General features: G+C 37.4%; 2 protein-coding genes and 1 non-coding gene across 8 annotated transcripts; 2 read left to right on the plus strand and 1 right to left on the minus strand.

Annotated features, from left to right (window-relative positions):
* The first annotated feature begins 436 nt into the window (after window positions 1-436).
* Window positions 437-11,806, plus strand: LOC103929810 (DExH-box ATP-dependent RNA helicase DExH11). Of its 6 annotated transcripts, XM_048564490.1 has the most exons (24): window positions 437-643; window positions 992-1,249; window positions 1,484-1,744; window positions 1,830-1,898; window positions 2,062-2,146; window positions 2,649-2,827; window positions 2,953-3,060; window positions 3,880-3,981; window positions 4,072-4,272; window positions 4,420-4,530; window positions 5,096-5,163; window positions 5,372-5,759; window positions 6,222-6,377; window positions 6,457-6,567; window positions 6,803-6,856; window positions 7,522-7,779; window positions 8,427-8,536; window positions 8,816-8,969; window positions 9,296-9,755; window positions 10,164-10,378; window positions 10,482-10,720; window positions 11,116-11,242; window positions 11,317-11,547; window positions 11,727-11,806. In XM_048564490.1, exons 1-23 carry the CDS (start codon window positions 509-511, stop codon window positions 11,527-11,529), a joined length of 4,062 nt encoding a protein of 1,353 aa, XP_048420447.1. In that variant the 5' UTR covers window positions 437-508; the 3' UTR covers window positions 11,530-11,547; window positions 11,727-11,806. The 6 variants fall into 6 exon arrangements, with proteins under 6 accessions (XP_048420447.1, XP_009337323.2, XP_009337324.2 ...); XM_009339048.3 differs by having other exon boundaries at window positions 11,317-11,806; XM_009339049.3 differs by having other exon boundaries at window positions 2,649-2,824; window positions 11,317-11,806.
* Window positions 11,807-11,993: 187 nt separating this feature from the next.
* Window positions 11,994-13,256, minus strand: LOC103929813. Its single transcript, XM_009339059.3, has 3 exons — window positions 12,978-13,256; window positions 12,381-12,617; window positions 11,994-12,159 (listed from the first exon to the last, which is right to left on the minus strand). Exons 1-3 carry the CDS (start codon window positions 13,197-13,199, stop codon window positions 12,118-12,120), a joined length of 501 nt encoding a protein of 166 aa, XP_009337334.2. The 5' UTR covers window positions 13,200-13,256; the 3' UTR covers window positions 11,994-12,117.
* On the plus strand, window positions 12,667-12,738 carry TRNAG-UCC. Its single transcript has one exon. It is a non-coding gene; the product is annotated as a tRNA-Gly (tRNA).
* Window positions 13,257-15,885: the final 2,629 nt, after the last annotated feature.

The following is a 15,885-nucleotide window of genomic DNA, read 5'->3' on the forward strand; positions in this document are numbered from 1 at the left end:
TCATAGATTGCTAATATTTTCACCAAGTTTCTTCGGCTGATCGTTTTGCTCCCTTGGTTGACAAACTTTCAGTTCGCTCCTCTACCTTTAGCTTGAGGGGCTGTGTTAGGAGTAATGAAGGTTCACAATCTGAATAAGGGTGTGAAGCACCACATTAGTACCTTAGTCTACATGTTAGTTAGGGGAGTGCTGAGTCAGCATAATTAGTTAACTTTGGTATTTATGTATAAATACTGATTGTACACAGAATTTTAATGCAACTGAAAATACAGTTTAACAATTCTCTCTCTCTAAAACTCTGATTTCTTACTCACTAAGATACTATTTTCTACATATAGTTGAACCAAAGACATGAAGAAGTGACAACGACGACACTTCTTTGAATTCTTTCGACAGCCCATCAAACAAAACCCGCCAAAAATCAGACCCTTCGGAATCGGAATAAAAAATCAAGAGTGTTCGAAAGGTTTTTTAACCCCCGAAACACTCCAACCCTGGATCCCAAAAAATGGATCCCATAGAAGCCGCGAACGGGCTCTCGTTCCGGGTCGGATTCTCCGGCCACAGTGGCCACCTCCGGCTTGAGCCCCTCTCCACCGTTGAAAGCTCCGACCCCGTCAAGTCTCTTCCTGATTTCATTCTGGTTGGTTCTCTCCTTCCACTATGCAATTCCGCTGCCAATTTTGTTTTCTTCTAGGGTTTGCCTTCTCAAAGTCACTCCCTTTTACTTCTTAATTTGCATAAATTGGATGCCATTATGTTCAAGTGTCGAATTGTCGTGTTGGGTTTTGGTATAAGTGCATTTGGAAGCTGAATTGTAATGTGGAGAGTGTAAGTTTGAAAGCTTGAATGCTTCAATGGCAAGCAACCAAAGATTGGTTTCAAAATTTGTTTCCGGAAACTGGAGACTAGGAGAGTATTTTCAATTTGCTAAACATGGCTGCAACTCGAAATTCGGATATTAATGTATGCGTTGTTTTGCGTGTATCAGCCGCCTGCTTTTCCTAGGGAGACGCCCGGATCGATAAAAGAGTATATAGAGGAGAAGTATCTGTCGCTGAGATTGGATGACGAAGTATTTGCACCCGAAAAGGTTGGGAGGCAGTGGGATTTTGACTGGTTTGATAAGGCAGATGTTCCCTTGGAGCCATCACTGCCGCGCTGCGTTGTGGTTCCCACATGGGAATTGCCATTTCGGCGCCAGAAGAATGGGTCGGCTGAAGGTCAATGGGAACCTAAATCTGTGCAGGTATGTGGTTCACCCAGTGTTTGTGTTTACCCACACATGTCGATTAGCTTAGCGTGGGAAATCAAAAGCACAATGGGGGTTTATATAATTCATTGATTGTTCTAGATGCTATTAGAATACAATCTAAATCACCAGGAATTTTTCTTCTTTAGGGTTTTTGTGCTGTTTTAGTGCTACATTTGTTACCCTTGTGTTTCTAAGTGTGTCCCAGAGTTTGCTTTTATATTGGTTTAGGTGGATGTGTCAGAACTTATAGTAGGAGCTCGAGAGTCTGGTTCATTGCCACGTTTGGCTGGACCAGCTAAGGATTTTGTACGGGGAAGCATCAACAACCGCCCTTTTCGTCCAGGAGGCTTGGATGATTCCCAATCTCTAGAAAGAGTTGTTCCTGATGGTGCTTGTAATGGCGAATGGGTACGCGAACTTCTGGTTGGTGGCTCTCCTCAGGCTGTACCTCCAAGCTTTAAGCAAGGATTGGACCTTGGTGATCTAAAGGTTAATTTAGTTGTCATCTAGATTGAAAGTTGTAAAAATATAAATTATACATAACATAATATTGATGGAATAGCTTTTTTGGAAGGCCTATCCATGCTCGTGGAATGTATATAAGGATCAAAGTTCCATGGAGAGCACGTCAGATGAAAAACTGGTCAGTTTTGCCTCTCTCTCTCTCTCTCTCTCTCTCTCTCTACTGAGTCATAGTTTAAAAACTCAGTGGTTCCTTCTATATTCTTTTTATACTTCTATCCTTTCTATATTATAATTGTCTCTTATCTTAAGTTGACAAATGTTTTATTTTTATGTCTTGCTAGTATTCGCAGAGTGGGTTGTCTGTACAGTTTGATGACCTGTTCAAGAAGGCTTGGGAAGAGGAAGTTGTTGAATTTGAAGGAGATGGTATGTATAAACTGCTAACTGGATACAATTTGTTTATAATGTTTAGAATTTTATGGGTTAAGAGTAAGAGCTGTAACTTAATTCACTGGGCCTTGATGCTTAGGCTTATAAAATCAGGGCAGTCGTAGGCTAGATTTAGAATATTTCTGCTTTCAAATCAGCTCCGGTTAACTTGGCTCTGTTAGGTTGAGATTGCTTTGATGTTTGTTCTCAACTAAGTGTAGAAAGTAGATTATGCAGAACTGTGATACATTTCAAGATCATGTATCCACATTGGATTTCAGCTTCTACTAGTTGCAGGGTTAATAAACTATGCATCTATAATAATTCATAAAGTGAAAATTTAACTCTATTCCCCCTGCCTGTCAAACATCAACTAGGGTTGTGGATTATGTTTCAAATACTTCACAGGGTAACTTTGAACAAAGGACAATTCTGTGAGCAGTCTCTTAAGTGTTTTGCTTTCATTATTTTTGGGCTAATGTGGATGCCGTCCACAAAGGTCAATTGTCAGGATCGGAATCTGTTAAGTCAGAGGATGAAGCAAAGGAGGTTGATGTTGCCATCGATTCTTGTGAGCCTGAATTGTCTTTGTTGGATGAGCTTTTGTCAGTTGAGGCAGGAGAAACAAAGTCAAGATCTAATGGAACTGGTGAAGATGATGAACAAAATCCGAAGGTGGTATTTAGTTGTGAAGTAACAGTTTACAGAAAATTTCTAATATTTCCACATGTCATGTTTCATGCTTTTAACTGAAACTTGCTCACTGCTATATTTTTATTTTTTAACTAGTTCACCATTGGCAGGCTTGGGCTATTAGTGGAGGTACTGAATATATTGCAGAGAACTTTCATGATCTTGTTCCCAACAAAGCAATGGATTTTCCTTTTGAATTGGACAAATTCCAGAAGGAGGTATCGGTCAATCTAAACTCTCTTCTGCTATTTTTCCATTAGAAGACTGATTTATTTTTTTTCTTGTAAAATTCTTTTAGACCAAAATTTATAGATTGATTAGTTTCACGTAAAAATGGTAGCGGTAGATCCTTGCTCAATGATTAGTTTTGAGAGATAAAATTCTGATATTTAATTACTAAGCTTGGTTTTCCTTGGCTTGTAGTTGAGCTCATATCCCTTTAGCTAATACAATTTAATTATAATGATGAAAAAAAAATGATCAACTGTGGATTTGTACATATACATCACTCTCAGTCTGTTTCAAAAGTGGGATGTTGCGGATGACCCACAGACATTGATTTTACTGACTACATAATGAAGTCAACATGGTTAAGTGCGTTGTACATTGTTGTCATGTAGAGAACAGGGCTAGATATAGGTATGTTGTTGGGTGAGTTATACTTGTAGTGCTATTGGGAAGGATCAAATTTAAACAGTTGTGTAGCTACTTAATTATATTATCCATATTTTCACCATATGCATTAGAGAGGGCAGTCCAAACAACTTTATATCTTCTTCTTTACAGAATCTAGATGTCATGATAATGCAGCTTCTCATGTTGAAACTGTCATCAGACTTTTCATGTGACAGTAAATTGTAGGATTTTGTGGACGAAAAAAACTTGCACATAGAAATCGTTCATATTTCTAAATCTACTTTCCTCCTTTTCTCTCACGTTATAGATTACAAATTATTTAACATTATTATCTTTAAGATTGCTGTGAAATTCTGTTTTATACCCTAAATAAACTTTCCTCCGCATTGGGATGTTTACAGGCTATTTATTATCTTGAAAAGGGGGACTCGGTATTTGTGGCTGCTCACACATCAGCTGGAAAGACAGTTGTTGCAGAATATGCATTTGCTTTAGCATCAAAAGTATACCTTGAATCTTTGAGCTTGCTGTTTCTTTAATCATATATATTTGGTTTCTTTGTTGATTCTGACCCTTATGTTAATTTTGTGCAGCATTGCACCAGAGCTGTGTATACAGCTCCTATCAAAACCATCAGCAACCAAAAATATAGAGATTTGTGTGGAAAATTTGATGTTGGACTTCTCACTGGTGATGTTAGCTTGAGGCCAGAGGCTTCTTGTCTCATTATGACAACTGAAATATTGAGGTCAATGCTTTATCGCGGTGCTGACATAATACGTGATATTGAATGGGTAAGAGGCTCATTTTCTGTGATATTCTTTTGAACAGTAATTTCCCATCATTTTGTTGGTTAAGTTTTGTATTTTGTTTTCCCCAGTTTTTTTTTAATAAGCAAAAATATTTTTTTGCTACTCTTTCTGCATTTCTGTGAGAGATAGGTTATCTTTGATGAAGTGCACTACGTCAATGATGTCGAAAGAGGTGTTGTTTGGGAAGAAGTTATTATAATGCTTCCAAGACACATCAATATTGTCCTCCTTTCAGCTACGGTATTTACTTTTTCCTGATACTGTTGCCAATCTCAACATGAATGAAATATGCAAATATCATGAATGAAATATGCAAATATGAAGTATGATTATCTATAAAAGAAAAGTATAAGGGTTTAAGTTTGTTGATCACTATAGTCTTTTATTTGACAAAATAAATTATTGATTAGGCATTTAGGTGATACAGCAAAGAATTTCTTAAAAGTTATTGTTTCTGACTTTGTAGTACTAGAATATATTAGGATCAGATGATTTAGATCAAATAATTTGATTGATAATAAATGCTATGGTTGGAAGAATGTACCTATTATCGTAACCTGGGTAGCAAGTGGATTTGCTTGTTTACCTTACCGTGGTGCCTACTCCTTTGTATACATCTTAGGAGTGCCTATTCTCAAAACTTTGGAATAACTGTTGTTGCTCTTAAGCTAAATTCTCAGCTTCAGTAAATATACTTGGAATTTGATATGTGGACAGTTGGTCTTTATTTTCCCCTGCCCCTGTTTTATTATTTTTGTTTGCAGCACAAGATGCATTGCATTAGGTATTAATTATGAACTCGTAGGTACCAAACAAAGTCGAGTTTGCTGACTGGATTGGACGGACAAAGCAAAAGCAAATCCGTGTTACCGGGTAAGCATGAATCTTTGTGGCATATGGATTTATTTATGTTATTTTGGTTATTTTGTGACAGTTCAAATTATTTGAAACTCTCTTGATCTGTTTTTGTCTTGTTGTTCAAACTATTTATATAAGGATGTGGCTCAAAGGTAATTTGAATTGCATTGTTGTCAACTTATTTACACGATTTTCACATTTGAGAGTATAATTCTGATATCAGGACTACAAAAAGACCAGTCCCATTGGAGCACTGTCTATTTTACTCCGGAGAACTTTACAAAATATGTGAAAGTGAAAGCTTTATTCGCAAGGGGTTCGAAGCTGCAAAAGATGCATTTAAGAAAAAGAATATGAGTTCTGCCACTGGTGGTAGTGGATCACAGGCACCAGCTTCAGCTTCTCATGATGGGACTCGATCTCAAAAACAAAGTTCAAACTGGGGCGGAAAACAGAAGAAGCAATCTGGTCCCCAATATTCAGGGAATTTCTCCCGAATGAGAGGAGAAAATCAAAACAAAAATGGCATGAACAGTTGGGGTTTAAGAAGATCAGATGCTTCTTTGTGGTTGTCACTTATTAACAAGCTCTCAAAGATGTCACTATTACCTGTATGTTCGAATATAATCCCTATGGCGCATGCCTGTTGCTTTCAATTCATTTGATTCTAGTCATTCATGGAAAGAATACAACTACCACCTGCAAGGATTGTGTAGTTTTTTTTTTCCTCCTATTAAATAAAATATAAGTGGAAAACTCAAAAAATAAAAATTAGTTTTTTTCTACTGAAGTAGAGTAGTTTTAGAAAAACAAGAGGAAAGCACCACGAAATGTGTTTTCTGCATTAGTTTCATATTTAACAGGGGAAAAAAACATTGATTCCTTCCATTTTTTTCAGCTGTAGCTTCTACGAAAGTATTGTCAATAGTCCATGGCGAGATTGGAATTTCCACCCAATATGTAGGAACCAGAGAGTTGTTGCGTTATTCTTGTTAAGCCTGTGTTAGTAACTTAGAGTTACCTTCTCTTGTAGTAGTTATAATTATGTAATCTTGGTTTCAATGTCTGCCTAGGTGGTGGTATTTTGTTTCTCAAAGAATCGCTGTGATAAGTCAGTTGATAGTATGTATGGGACTGACCTTACAAGTAGTTCTGAGAAAAGTGAGATTCGTGTTTTCTGTGACAAAGCATTTTCGCGGCTAAAGGGATCTGATAGGACTTTACCACAGGTTCGGTTGCACGCTAAATATTTCTTTATACTTAACCAGAAAAACCTTGAGGCTTGACATGATATGATTTGATATTCAGGTTGTCAGAGTTCAAAGCCTTCTTCATAGAGGGATTGGTGTCCATCATGCTGGACTGCTTCCAATTGTTAAGGAAGTTGTGGAAATGCTTTTTTGTCGTGGAGTGATCAAGGTATTTCACTTCTGTATTATTTCTGTGTTGTGACATTCGTACTTCGATTTTCAAAATGATACACCAGGTACCTTTGATGATCTTTAGTGGTTAACAAAAATATTGCAAATAGTTTGTATATGTGTGTTAATAATGACCATTAGAGTTCAGGTTTCACCATTGTTGTTATCGCATTTGATTGAGTTACGCTCATTTTTTATCTATAATGTTTTACTGCTTATCTCTGTTGTTGTAGGTTTTGTTCTCAACAGAGACATTTGCAATGGGGGTTAACGCACCGGCTAGAACGGTGAGTTGTGTTATGCAGTTTTCTCAAAATGGGAAGGATAATTCTGCTACAAATATTAAAAAAAAAAAATGTTATTTTGTCCTTTGGCGCATATTCTATGTATCCGAATTCTTTTGTTGACTTGGTTTTCTATTTTTTAATTTTGAATTGATTAACATCAATCAATCTTAAAAAACTTCAAAGAAATAGTCGTACAAGTTTAGAAATAGTCCTGTTGGCACAAGTGTTTGCAAATCTGTTGACTGAACTAATTATTTCCATCATTTGAGGCTGCTCCTGTAAGATCTTCTACTTTGACATCTTATAACGTGGTCATGTAGAAGTCTCGTTAATTCAATTCCAACATTAAACTGATTCGCTTGATGGTTTTGACTTCATACTTGAGTTCTATACTTTTATGTTCCATTAATCAGTATTTCATTAAAACAAGAAAGAACATAGTCTCTGACACCTAACTAGAGTATAATTTTCTGCAGAGCCACTTCATGTCCTGTACTAGTTGTGGTTTGTTTGTATTGATGAAACTTCAATTTTGACAAACATTTCTGATTTGCCAATAGAATATCTTGTAAATTTACAAGTGGGTTAGTGACAACCGACTGGGCATCTTTATACACGTTTGCTCTGTGTTGGTTGCATTCTAACATTCTTTAAGGGTTTTGCAGGTTGTTTTTGATACATTAAGGAAATTTGATGGCAAGGAATTTAGACAATTACTTCCAGGAGAATACACTCAAATGGCAGGCCGTGCTGGCAGAAGAGGACTTGATAAAATTGGTACAGTTATTGTAATGTGCCGTGATGAAATCCTAGGAGAGAGTGATTTGAAGCATGTCATAGTTGGAAGTGCAACCAGACTTGAATCTCAGTTTCGGCTTACCTATATTATGATCCTGCATCTCCTTCGTGTTGAGGAACTGAAGGTACCTAGTTACTTCTTTCATACAAATCAGGAAGGGAAAAGGATTGCAGATCAGCATTTTACCAAAATTGAATTAACATCCCAAATTCTAGGAGCTAAATATAATGTCTGCATCTTATGGTATAACCAATATATGCCTCTTGTAAATAGAGTGGCCCAGAATCAGTAATATTTCAACGAGGCTCACTAGGAGGGGAAAGAAAACCCGTTAGGTGCTGCTCAGGCTGCATTTAAAGTAATTCCCATCATGGCCCCACTGGGTGAAGGAATAGCTTATGGATTTTAATCTCATTCTCACAGTATTCTATCAGCAAAAGCTGATTTTTCATAAAGTTATAATGATTGTTCCTTTTAGTTAATTCTTTATTTATGGAGAATACAAGTCTTCTTTTCATATCATAAGTCCGTAAGGTTTTAGCTTGGTCTGCACTTAAAATATAACAATCTTGGGTATATTGGATAAAGGAATGGCTTCTGCATGTTAAACTGAGTCTCACAGTATTCTATCAACTCACATCGATTTTTCCTTTTAAGTTATTCTGTGTTTATGAAGAATACAAGTCTGCTTTTCATATCGTAAGTAAAGGTTTTAGCTCTGCAGTGTAAGTAACTCCATTTTAATAATATTGGTTGGGACTGTCACTGCAGGTGGAGGACATGCTGAAAAGAAGTTTTGCTGAGTTCCATGCTCAGAAGAAACTACCAGAACAGCAGCAACTTCTGATGCGAAAGCTTGCTCAGGCTACAAAAACTATCGAGTAAGTTTATGGACTTGTATAATAATTTAATTTGTATACTTGTAGCAGCATATTAGCATTTATGAATGATATAAAAAAAAAATTGATTTTTTTTAAACAATGGCCGGTGGGTTGTCCTTGTTGATCAGTTTAGTAGATGTGTAATGTGGGAATCTCTATGATACTAATATCAATGAAATGTGAGCAAATTAGATGCTGTACTGCAATTTATTTTTTGATGTTATTTTTAGCCTTTCATCACATACAAACCTTTGTGTTGCATGGTTACTTTGCATGTAGATGTATAAAAGGTGAACCAGCTATTGAGGAGTATTATGACATCCACTTGGAAGCTGAGAATCATAACACGGAAATATTGGAGGCAGTTATGCAGTCTCCTGTTGCCCAACAATTTCTTACAACTGGGAGAGTGGTAGTCATGAAATCACAGTCAGTGAGTTCCTTACATAGTTACACATTTATTCCAGTCATATCCTAAACCATTTGTTTTTTTATATTAAGTTCCCCGTCCTTGCCCTCCCTCAGGATCAAATTGTAGTATTGCTCTTCTGATTAGTGTTATTATGCAGTGAACATGCTGTAGCAATATGTGTTACTAACTGCTAGATATGATTCTTTTCCTGCATGACTTTTGGTGATTCTTTACGTGATTTGTGGTTACTGATATTATGCTGGCATCTGATTTATATCTATAAAAAAATAACTCAAATTCCAAATATTATGGGTATGCTAATACTGTATATCATGCTTTACCAACAGGAGCGGGACCACTTGCTTGGAGTCGTCGTGAAAGCACCTAGTGCTACTAATAAACAATATATTGTTTTGGTGCTGAAACCTGAACCACCGCCGCAGACTCCACTGGGTAGTGGTAACTTGCAAGACAGCAAAAGCACGGACTTTCGACAAGGGTTTTTTGTGGCACCAAAATCTAAACGTGGTCTTGATGAAGATTATTGTTCTGGTGTCAAAACTCGGAAAGGAAAGGGTGTCATCAACATAAAATTACCACGCCAGGGTTCTGCTGCTGGGGTGAGCTTTGAGGTTAAAGAAGTCGACATCAAAGATTTTCTATGCATATGCAATTGCAAGATAAAAATTGATCAAGTTGGGCTTCTTGAAGACAATAGCAGTGCTGCTTACTCCAAGACAGTTCAACAGCTGTTGGACACAAAATCCGACGAAAATAAGTACCCTCCAGCCTTGGATCCACGTACAGGTAGATCTATCTGTCAATTCAAATTCCAAATAAGAAACAAGATTCTGGGCAAGTACAGTTGTATCATTACAGAATTCCCTTCAATCCCAGATAAATATACACCTTAATGCAACAGTGCAACTATAGAGTTGCGATGCATGCCTTCTTTGGTTGATTTTTGTGCTGTTGGAAATTTGAATTCACTCCTTGATTTGATATTCGTTTGTCCCCTTTTCTTTCTCCTTTCTGTTCAGTTGTTTCTGTTAGGTTCAAAATTTAATTGTTGAGAAAGCCTTCTAGCCTACTTACATAATAGCTTGCATGTTCTCATTAATTGTTAAAATGTGCCCAACACTTGGGATAAATTGAGAATTGTTAAAGCTGAACTCGCTCTTAAAGCTGACTTTCATGGTGGTGACTCTGATTCAGATCTGAAGTTGACAGATGTGAATCTCGTGGCAACATACTACAAGTGGACTAACTTATTGCAAAAGATGGCAAAGAATAAGTGCCATGGATGTATAAAGTTGGACGAGCACAGTAAGTTAGCAAGAGAGAAAAAGAGACACAGTGAGGAAGTCGATGCTCTTAAGTTTGAAATGTCAGATGAAGCACTTCAACAAATGCCAGACTTTCAAGGCCGGGTACATTTCTACAATGCACATGATATTTATTAGTTGCTTGTGGCTTGTGATAATTGTCTTAACACTTGTGATTCATCTTAGTAGTTTAGCTTTGTATTTTCAGATAGATGTTCTGCAGGAAATTGGATGTATCGATGCTGATCTTGTGGTTCAAATAAAAGGCCGTGTTGCTTGCGAAATGAACTCTGGGGAGGAGTTGATAGCCACAGAGTGTTTGTTTGAAAACCAACTGGATGACCTGGAACCAGAAGAAGCGGTGGCGTTGATGTCTGCTTTTGTGTTTCAGCAGAAGAATACTTCTGAACCTTCTCTTACTCCAAAACTGTCTCAGGCCAAACAGAGGTCATTCACTCCCATCATCTGCATACAAAACTTTCTTCTCTGTGCCAAATTGCATGCTTAAATATCGTGTTTAATACAAGGATTTGGGTAGTCTACTTTATGCTTACATTTAGAGGCTGCAATCGACCAGTAGGTCTGGCCGGATTTGGTACATAGAATTTTTACTTCTCGGTGTCTCTGAGCACATACTTGTTATCAGATATGAGATGCTTATGGAGTGCTGGCTTGGGTGCTGATAATCAAAACTTTTGTTACATCATGCTGCACATACCATAATTTCCATCAAAATTGTTCTCTGTATTATCCTCCTAGTTTAAGTGCACTCGGACAAAGAAAAAGAACAAATCTTGTTCCCGTTCCAGAGTAAACTCAATTTATATAATTATTCATTTCAGGTTGTACGATACAGCAATAAGACTTGGCCAGCTTCAATCCCACTTCAAACTTCAAATAAATCCAGAGGAGTACGCTCGAGAGAATCTCAAGTTTGGTCTTGTTGAAGTCGTTTATGAGTGGGCGAAGGTATTTATCTGAGAATTTCATCAACTCTTCCTATGATTTTGAGTGATTGGTCTTACATCCCCTTGTTATTGCAGGGCACTCCGTTTGCAGACATTTGTGAACTTACAGATGTTGCTGAAGGAATGATAGTGCGAACCATTGTCAGACTTGATGAGACGTGTCGTGAGTTCAAAAATGCTGCATCGATTATGGGTAATTCTGCTCTGTACAAGAAAATGGTAACAGCTTCAAATGCAATAAAGCGCGACATTGTATTTGCAGCTAGCTTATACGTCACCGGAGTTTAACTGCTTCTCAACTTGAAGGTACACCTCTCCACTTCATCCCTGTTAAGTACTGAATAGGAGGATCTGGAGAAGCAGACATAACCGTTTGTTTAATTGTAAATTAATTCCCCCCTGTTCCACATCTCAATTTCCGCAAAGTTCTCAATGTCCGGTCATCGAATTTGTTTTATACCTTAACTGATTCGTTCTGATAACAGTTCCAGATGCTGTAGACCTAAAGCAGGACATCAATGTGCAATTTTAGTTCAGACAGGGAATTAACAAGTGAGATTTTCTTTGTTTTGCTTGTGCTAAATGTTTCTGTGCCGTTTTGGAACGAACTTTATTTATTCAGACACGCCTGTAAGTAGGTGGGCACATACCCTGATCACTTGGCCTAACCCACATTCGCGAACATTTGTTTTGCTCATAAGTTGAAAACAAATATTGAACTTCCTCTATAGAAGGAGCATACTACCAATGAATGAGAAATAGTGATGTACTTATTGGCAACACTGAAAAGTGAAAACCCCAAATTGCAAATTCACAATAATATTATCATACAGACTTAAAATCTGCTACATTAACGCACTCCCAGTCCCATCCATCTTAATTGTCACCTCTCCTTGGCTTGCCTGAATCAAAAGCCACCTGGAACAAAAAGCAAACACACGATTGAGTTAGACCACCAACAAATGCAAATTGGTTAGTTGACTAACTGTCATCCGCGCTTCATAGAAAGTCATTTTGCACTCTTTCATATACAAGTACACATTTTCGTTATCATAAAACAAATAACGAGTGACGGACTAGTTCTGAGTGCTAATAACAGTTAATTGGTAAAAACGTGCGGGGGGTTAAACTGAATATACTGTATTGGCAGCAGAAGCATCTGGGATCCAGTCATTAGTTGCTGGGTTGCACTGGCCAGAGGCATGGACGTCGGTGTCGGAATCCGGCGCCAAACTGTAGCGGTTGTCGCTTTTGTTGGGCATTTTGATGAACCCAGTTCCCGTGGTGTGGTGCTGCTTGTCAGTATCGTTCAGGTCCTTGTAGTAGTCTGTCTCCACAAACTCCTCACCAACCTCACTTCCGTGCACCAGTATCTTCTGCTCAAACAAAAAATAATTTATTAAAGAAAATGAATTCAACAAGCAAGCTTTTGTAGTCCAACGGTTAGGATAATTGCCTTCCAAGCAATAGACCCGGGTTCGACTCCCGGCAAACGCATTTTACTCTCTTTCTTTTTTTAATTTTTTTGCCCTAATCTTGTATTATTAGGTAATGTATTAGTTTTTTTGTCCAAACAAAATTATTGCAAAAATATAGCTTCGTTTTGACACAAGTAGCTCTTAAGTGACTTTACGCATGCATCTTACGAACTAATTGTGAGAAAAAAGGTATGGTGCTAAATGACTATCGTTAAATTGTAACAATTAGTGAACTTAAAAGTTCATTGCAAAACCAACCTGAGAATCGCTTTCGAGACGGTGGAACTCAACAAGTTCGGGAATTTCATCATTATTTTTCAAATCGTCCACATACTTTGATGAATACTCACTGCGTTGAGGTTTGGAGTGATGCTTGGGAGTCACTCCATCGAAGTACTCTCTCGTCTTCGACTCGATCTCTGCCTCTTCCTCTCTCGACAAATGAGCGTCACTCCTGTTTGGCCTCCCACAGCACTCCATTTTTCTTCTTCTTCTTCTCTAATCTCTTCTGTATTTTCCTACAAACTTTTCTTTCTGTTTGATTGGGTTTTATATTAAAGAGGGAGATATTTTTGCTTACCTAATTATCTTGGTGACTTGAAGAAATTGTGGTGGGAAATTTTTGGACCCAAAAGTATCCAACTTCTAGGATGGGAAATATCTCAGTGATCTTATCTATTTGTCCCTTGCTTACTTGGCATCGTTAGGTGACAATTCAAGTTGGATTTTCTATTTTTTCTTCTAGATTTTGAGCATTTGAGGTCCCGTTGTCTTTAACTTAGATCATTAGATCTTTTATGTCACTTCTGGGGGAGGTTTAAGGGAGATTTTTCGGTATGTCCAGAATATGATACGATATACCACATGTTATCACATAACTAGTGGAAAGTTTTTGTTTTTATTTTTATTTTTTAGTGTACCTCCAATGGTATAATTACATATGGTGTATCACCTGTTTTTCGGACACACTGAAAAATCTCTCAAAAGCTCAAGAGATATCCACTCCCAATTTTTATGCATACTTTGAACAAGTTTTATGGTGCAAGGATAATGTGAGTCAATCTAAGTCTTTAAATTGCCAAGATGAATGCAAGAATTCTTGCAACTCAACGACATTTGTCGCGCACACACTCTTAAATTTACTGAGAAATGAGAGGTTTAAACTTCTATCGTGAATCTGAAAGTGCTTTATAACTGAAGTTATGAGTCCTACAAAAATTAGTTGGGAAGGAGAAAAAAGAAGAAATGCATTTGGTTTTAGCTTAAAAATTAGAGTGTTGTGATGCCCACCGACCCCATACGAAAAAGATAAATGACAAATCAATATAAGATGAGTAAAAAAGTACGACAGGTAAATAGGCACACCGGTCATAATTTTGGGCAAAAAAACTTTATTGGATTATTTCATGGAACTTATGGTGAGTATCTGCCACGTTATGTTGCATTTTGTCTATTTTTATTTAGGACTATTGAGTGAGGTTTTTTTATTGAACACTTGTTGTGCACCATAATGTCGCACAGAAGAAATAGAAGAAGAACGACAAAGGAAATGAGAAGAAAATTAACAAGTAACTGTACAGAAGGGGTTGCACAAAAGAAGCAGCAGTTTGAAATTTAGTATTTTGACTCAATTTTTCAATTTGTTGTAGTTGTGTATAGGAGTCGTATACAAATACACAAATAATACACATTAAGGTTATGAAGTTATTGGAGTCATGAGCAGCTAATACCCTAATATTGGCTCCGCCACTAAATGGGCATACTAGCACTCACTATTAATCACATAATAAATTTAGCTAGAGGGGGGAAACTTTAGCATCTCCAATGGGAGTCCTACCACCATTTTTTAGGACTCATTTAGGAGTTTTAGAGGAATATTCAAGTCCCTAAAAGAATATTGTCTACAATGAAAATTCCTTATAGTATAATTCCTAAATATAGGGACTAAAATATTAAAAAGTTATTATTCATTTCATTGAAATATTGTAACCATTGATTTTTCAAGAATTAAAAAAAAAAAAGAAAAAAAAAGTCAAATGAGAAGTTGCCCCACCTGGGCGGGTTCGAATAGAACTGGCATTTTGGACCTAACCCGTTAATATTAGTATTTTGGTGGATGCTTAACATGTCGGGTCGCTAAAGGGTGAACCCGTTAAATAATAGGTCATTTTGGGTCAATTCTTTAGCACTCATTATAAATTATAACCACACCTTATCTTTTTTCTATTTTCCTATCTTTTTTTTTCATCATCGATAAATAATCTACTGCTTCATTGATTCATTCATTTGATTAGTTCATGGCAATATCTCCATAAGCATTTCCGCCACAAGAATGCAGGCCCTCAGCAGGGGCCTTCATATTGCCCAAGCTCTCCAACCAGACCATCCTCCGCTCCTTCCACCATCTCTCCCGAGAAATCTCATCCCTCAGTCTGTATCCATCCCCTTTGAAGACATCATTCGCAGCTCCACCGCCGTGTTCTCCCATTCTGCCATCCTCTGCTCCAGAGGATCCAAACCCGTCTTGAAGACTCCTCCAACAGCAGCCGGATGTGGCTCCTCCTCCAGACCGAGTATCTAGCAAACAGCTTCCACGAACTCACCCTCGACCTCTCCACCTTAAGGAAGAGTTCCAGAACCAAACGGAGGAGAAATCCAAGTCGTAGCTCCTTGTTTGTTTACTATATATCCAAGTCCATTTTTCATTATTAGCACCCTTTTATACATCCTTGCAGTTAACATGTGTAACTGTATTGGAATGCCAAATAAAAAAAAAATATGTTAACCGGTGAAACAGGTGATCCGTTAGCTTAATGGGTTGGGTTCGAGTGACCTGTTTGCTTAACGGGTTAGATTTAACCTGACCCAAACCCGATAAACCCAACTAGTTTACAGGTATAGGTTCAAAAAACAAGGAAAAAAAACATAAAGAGCAGCACCATTCCCACTTAAAATTAATATGGAGTCCACTATTTGAGTCCATTTATGTAGTCCTTATATTTGAGAATTCTTATGAGGTATCCAGCGAGTTTCTATGTATTCATATACTTTGAAAATTTCAATTCCGGCACATTGAAAATCATTTGTCCCTATATTTAAGGACTATACGGTTATAGGGACTCCATTTAAGGTCTCCATTGGAGATGCTTTAATCTTCTTTCAAATT

This window comes from the organism of the source record quoted next, unplaced genomic scaffold, assembly GCF_019419815.1.
Source record: "Pyrus x bretschneideri cultivar Hongxiangsu unplaced genomic scaffold, Pyrus_bretschneideri_v1 Contig39, whole genome shotgun sequence".
NCBI lineage: Eukaryota > Viridiplantae > Streptophyta > Magnoliopsida > Rosales > Rosaceae > Pyrus > Pyrus x bretschneideri.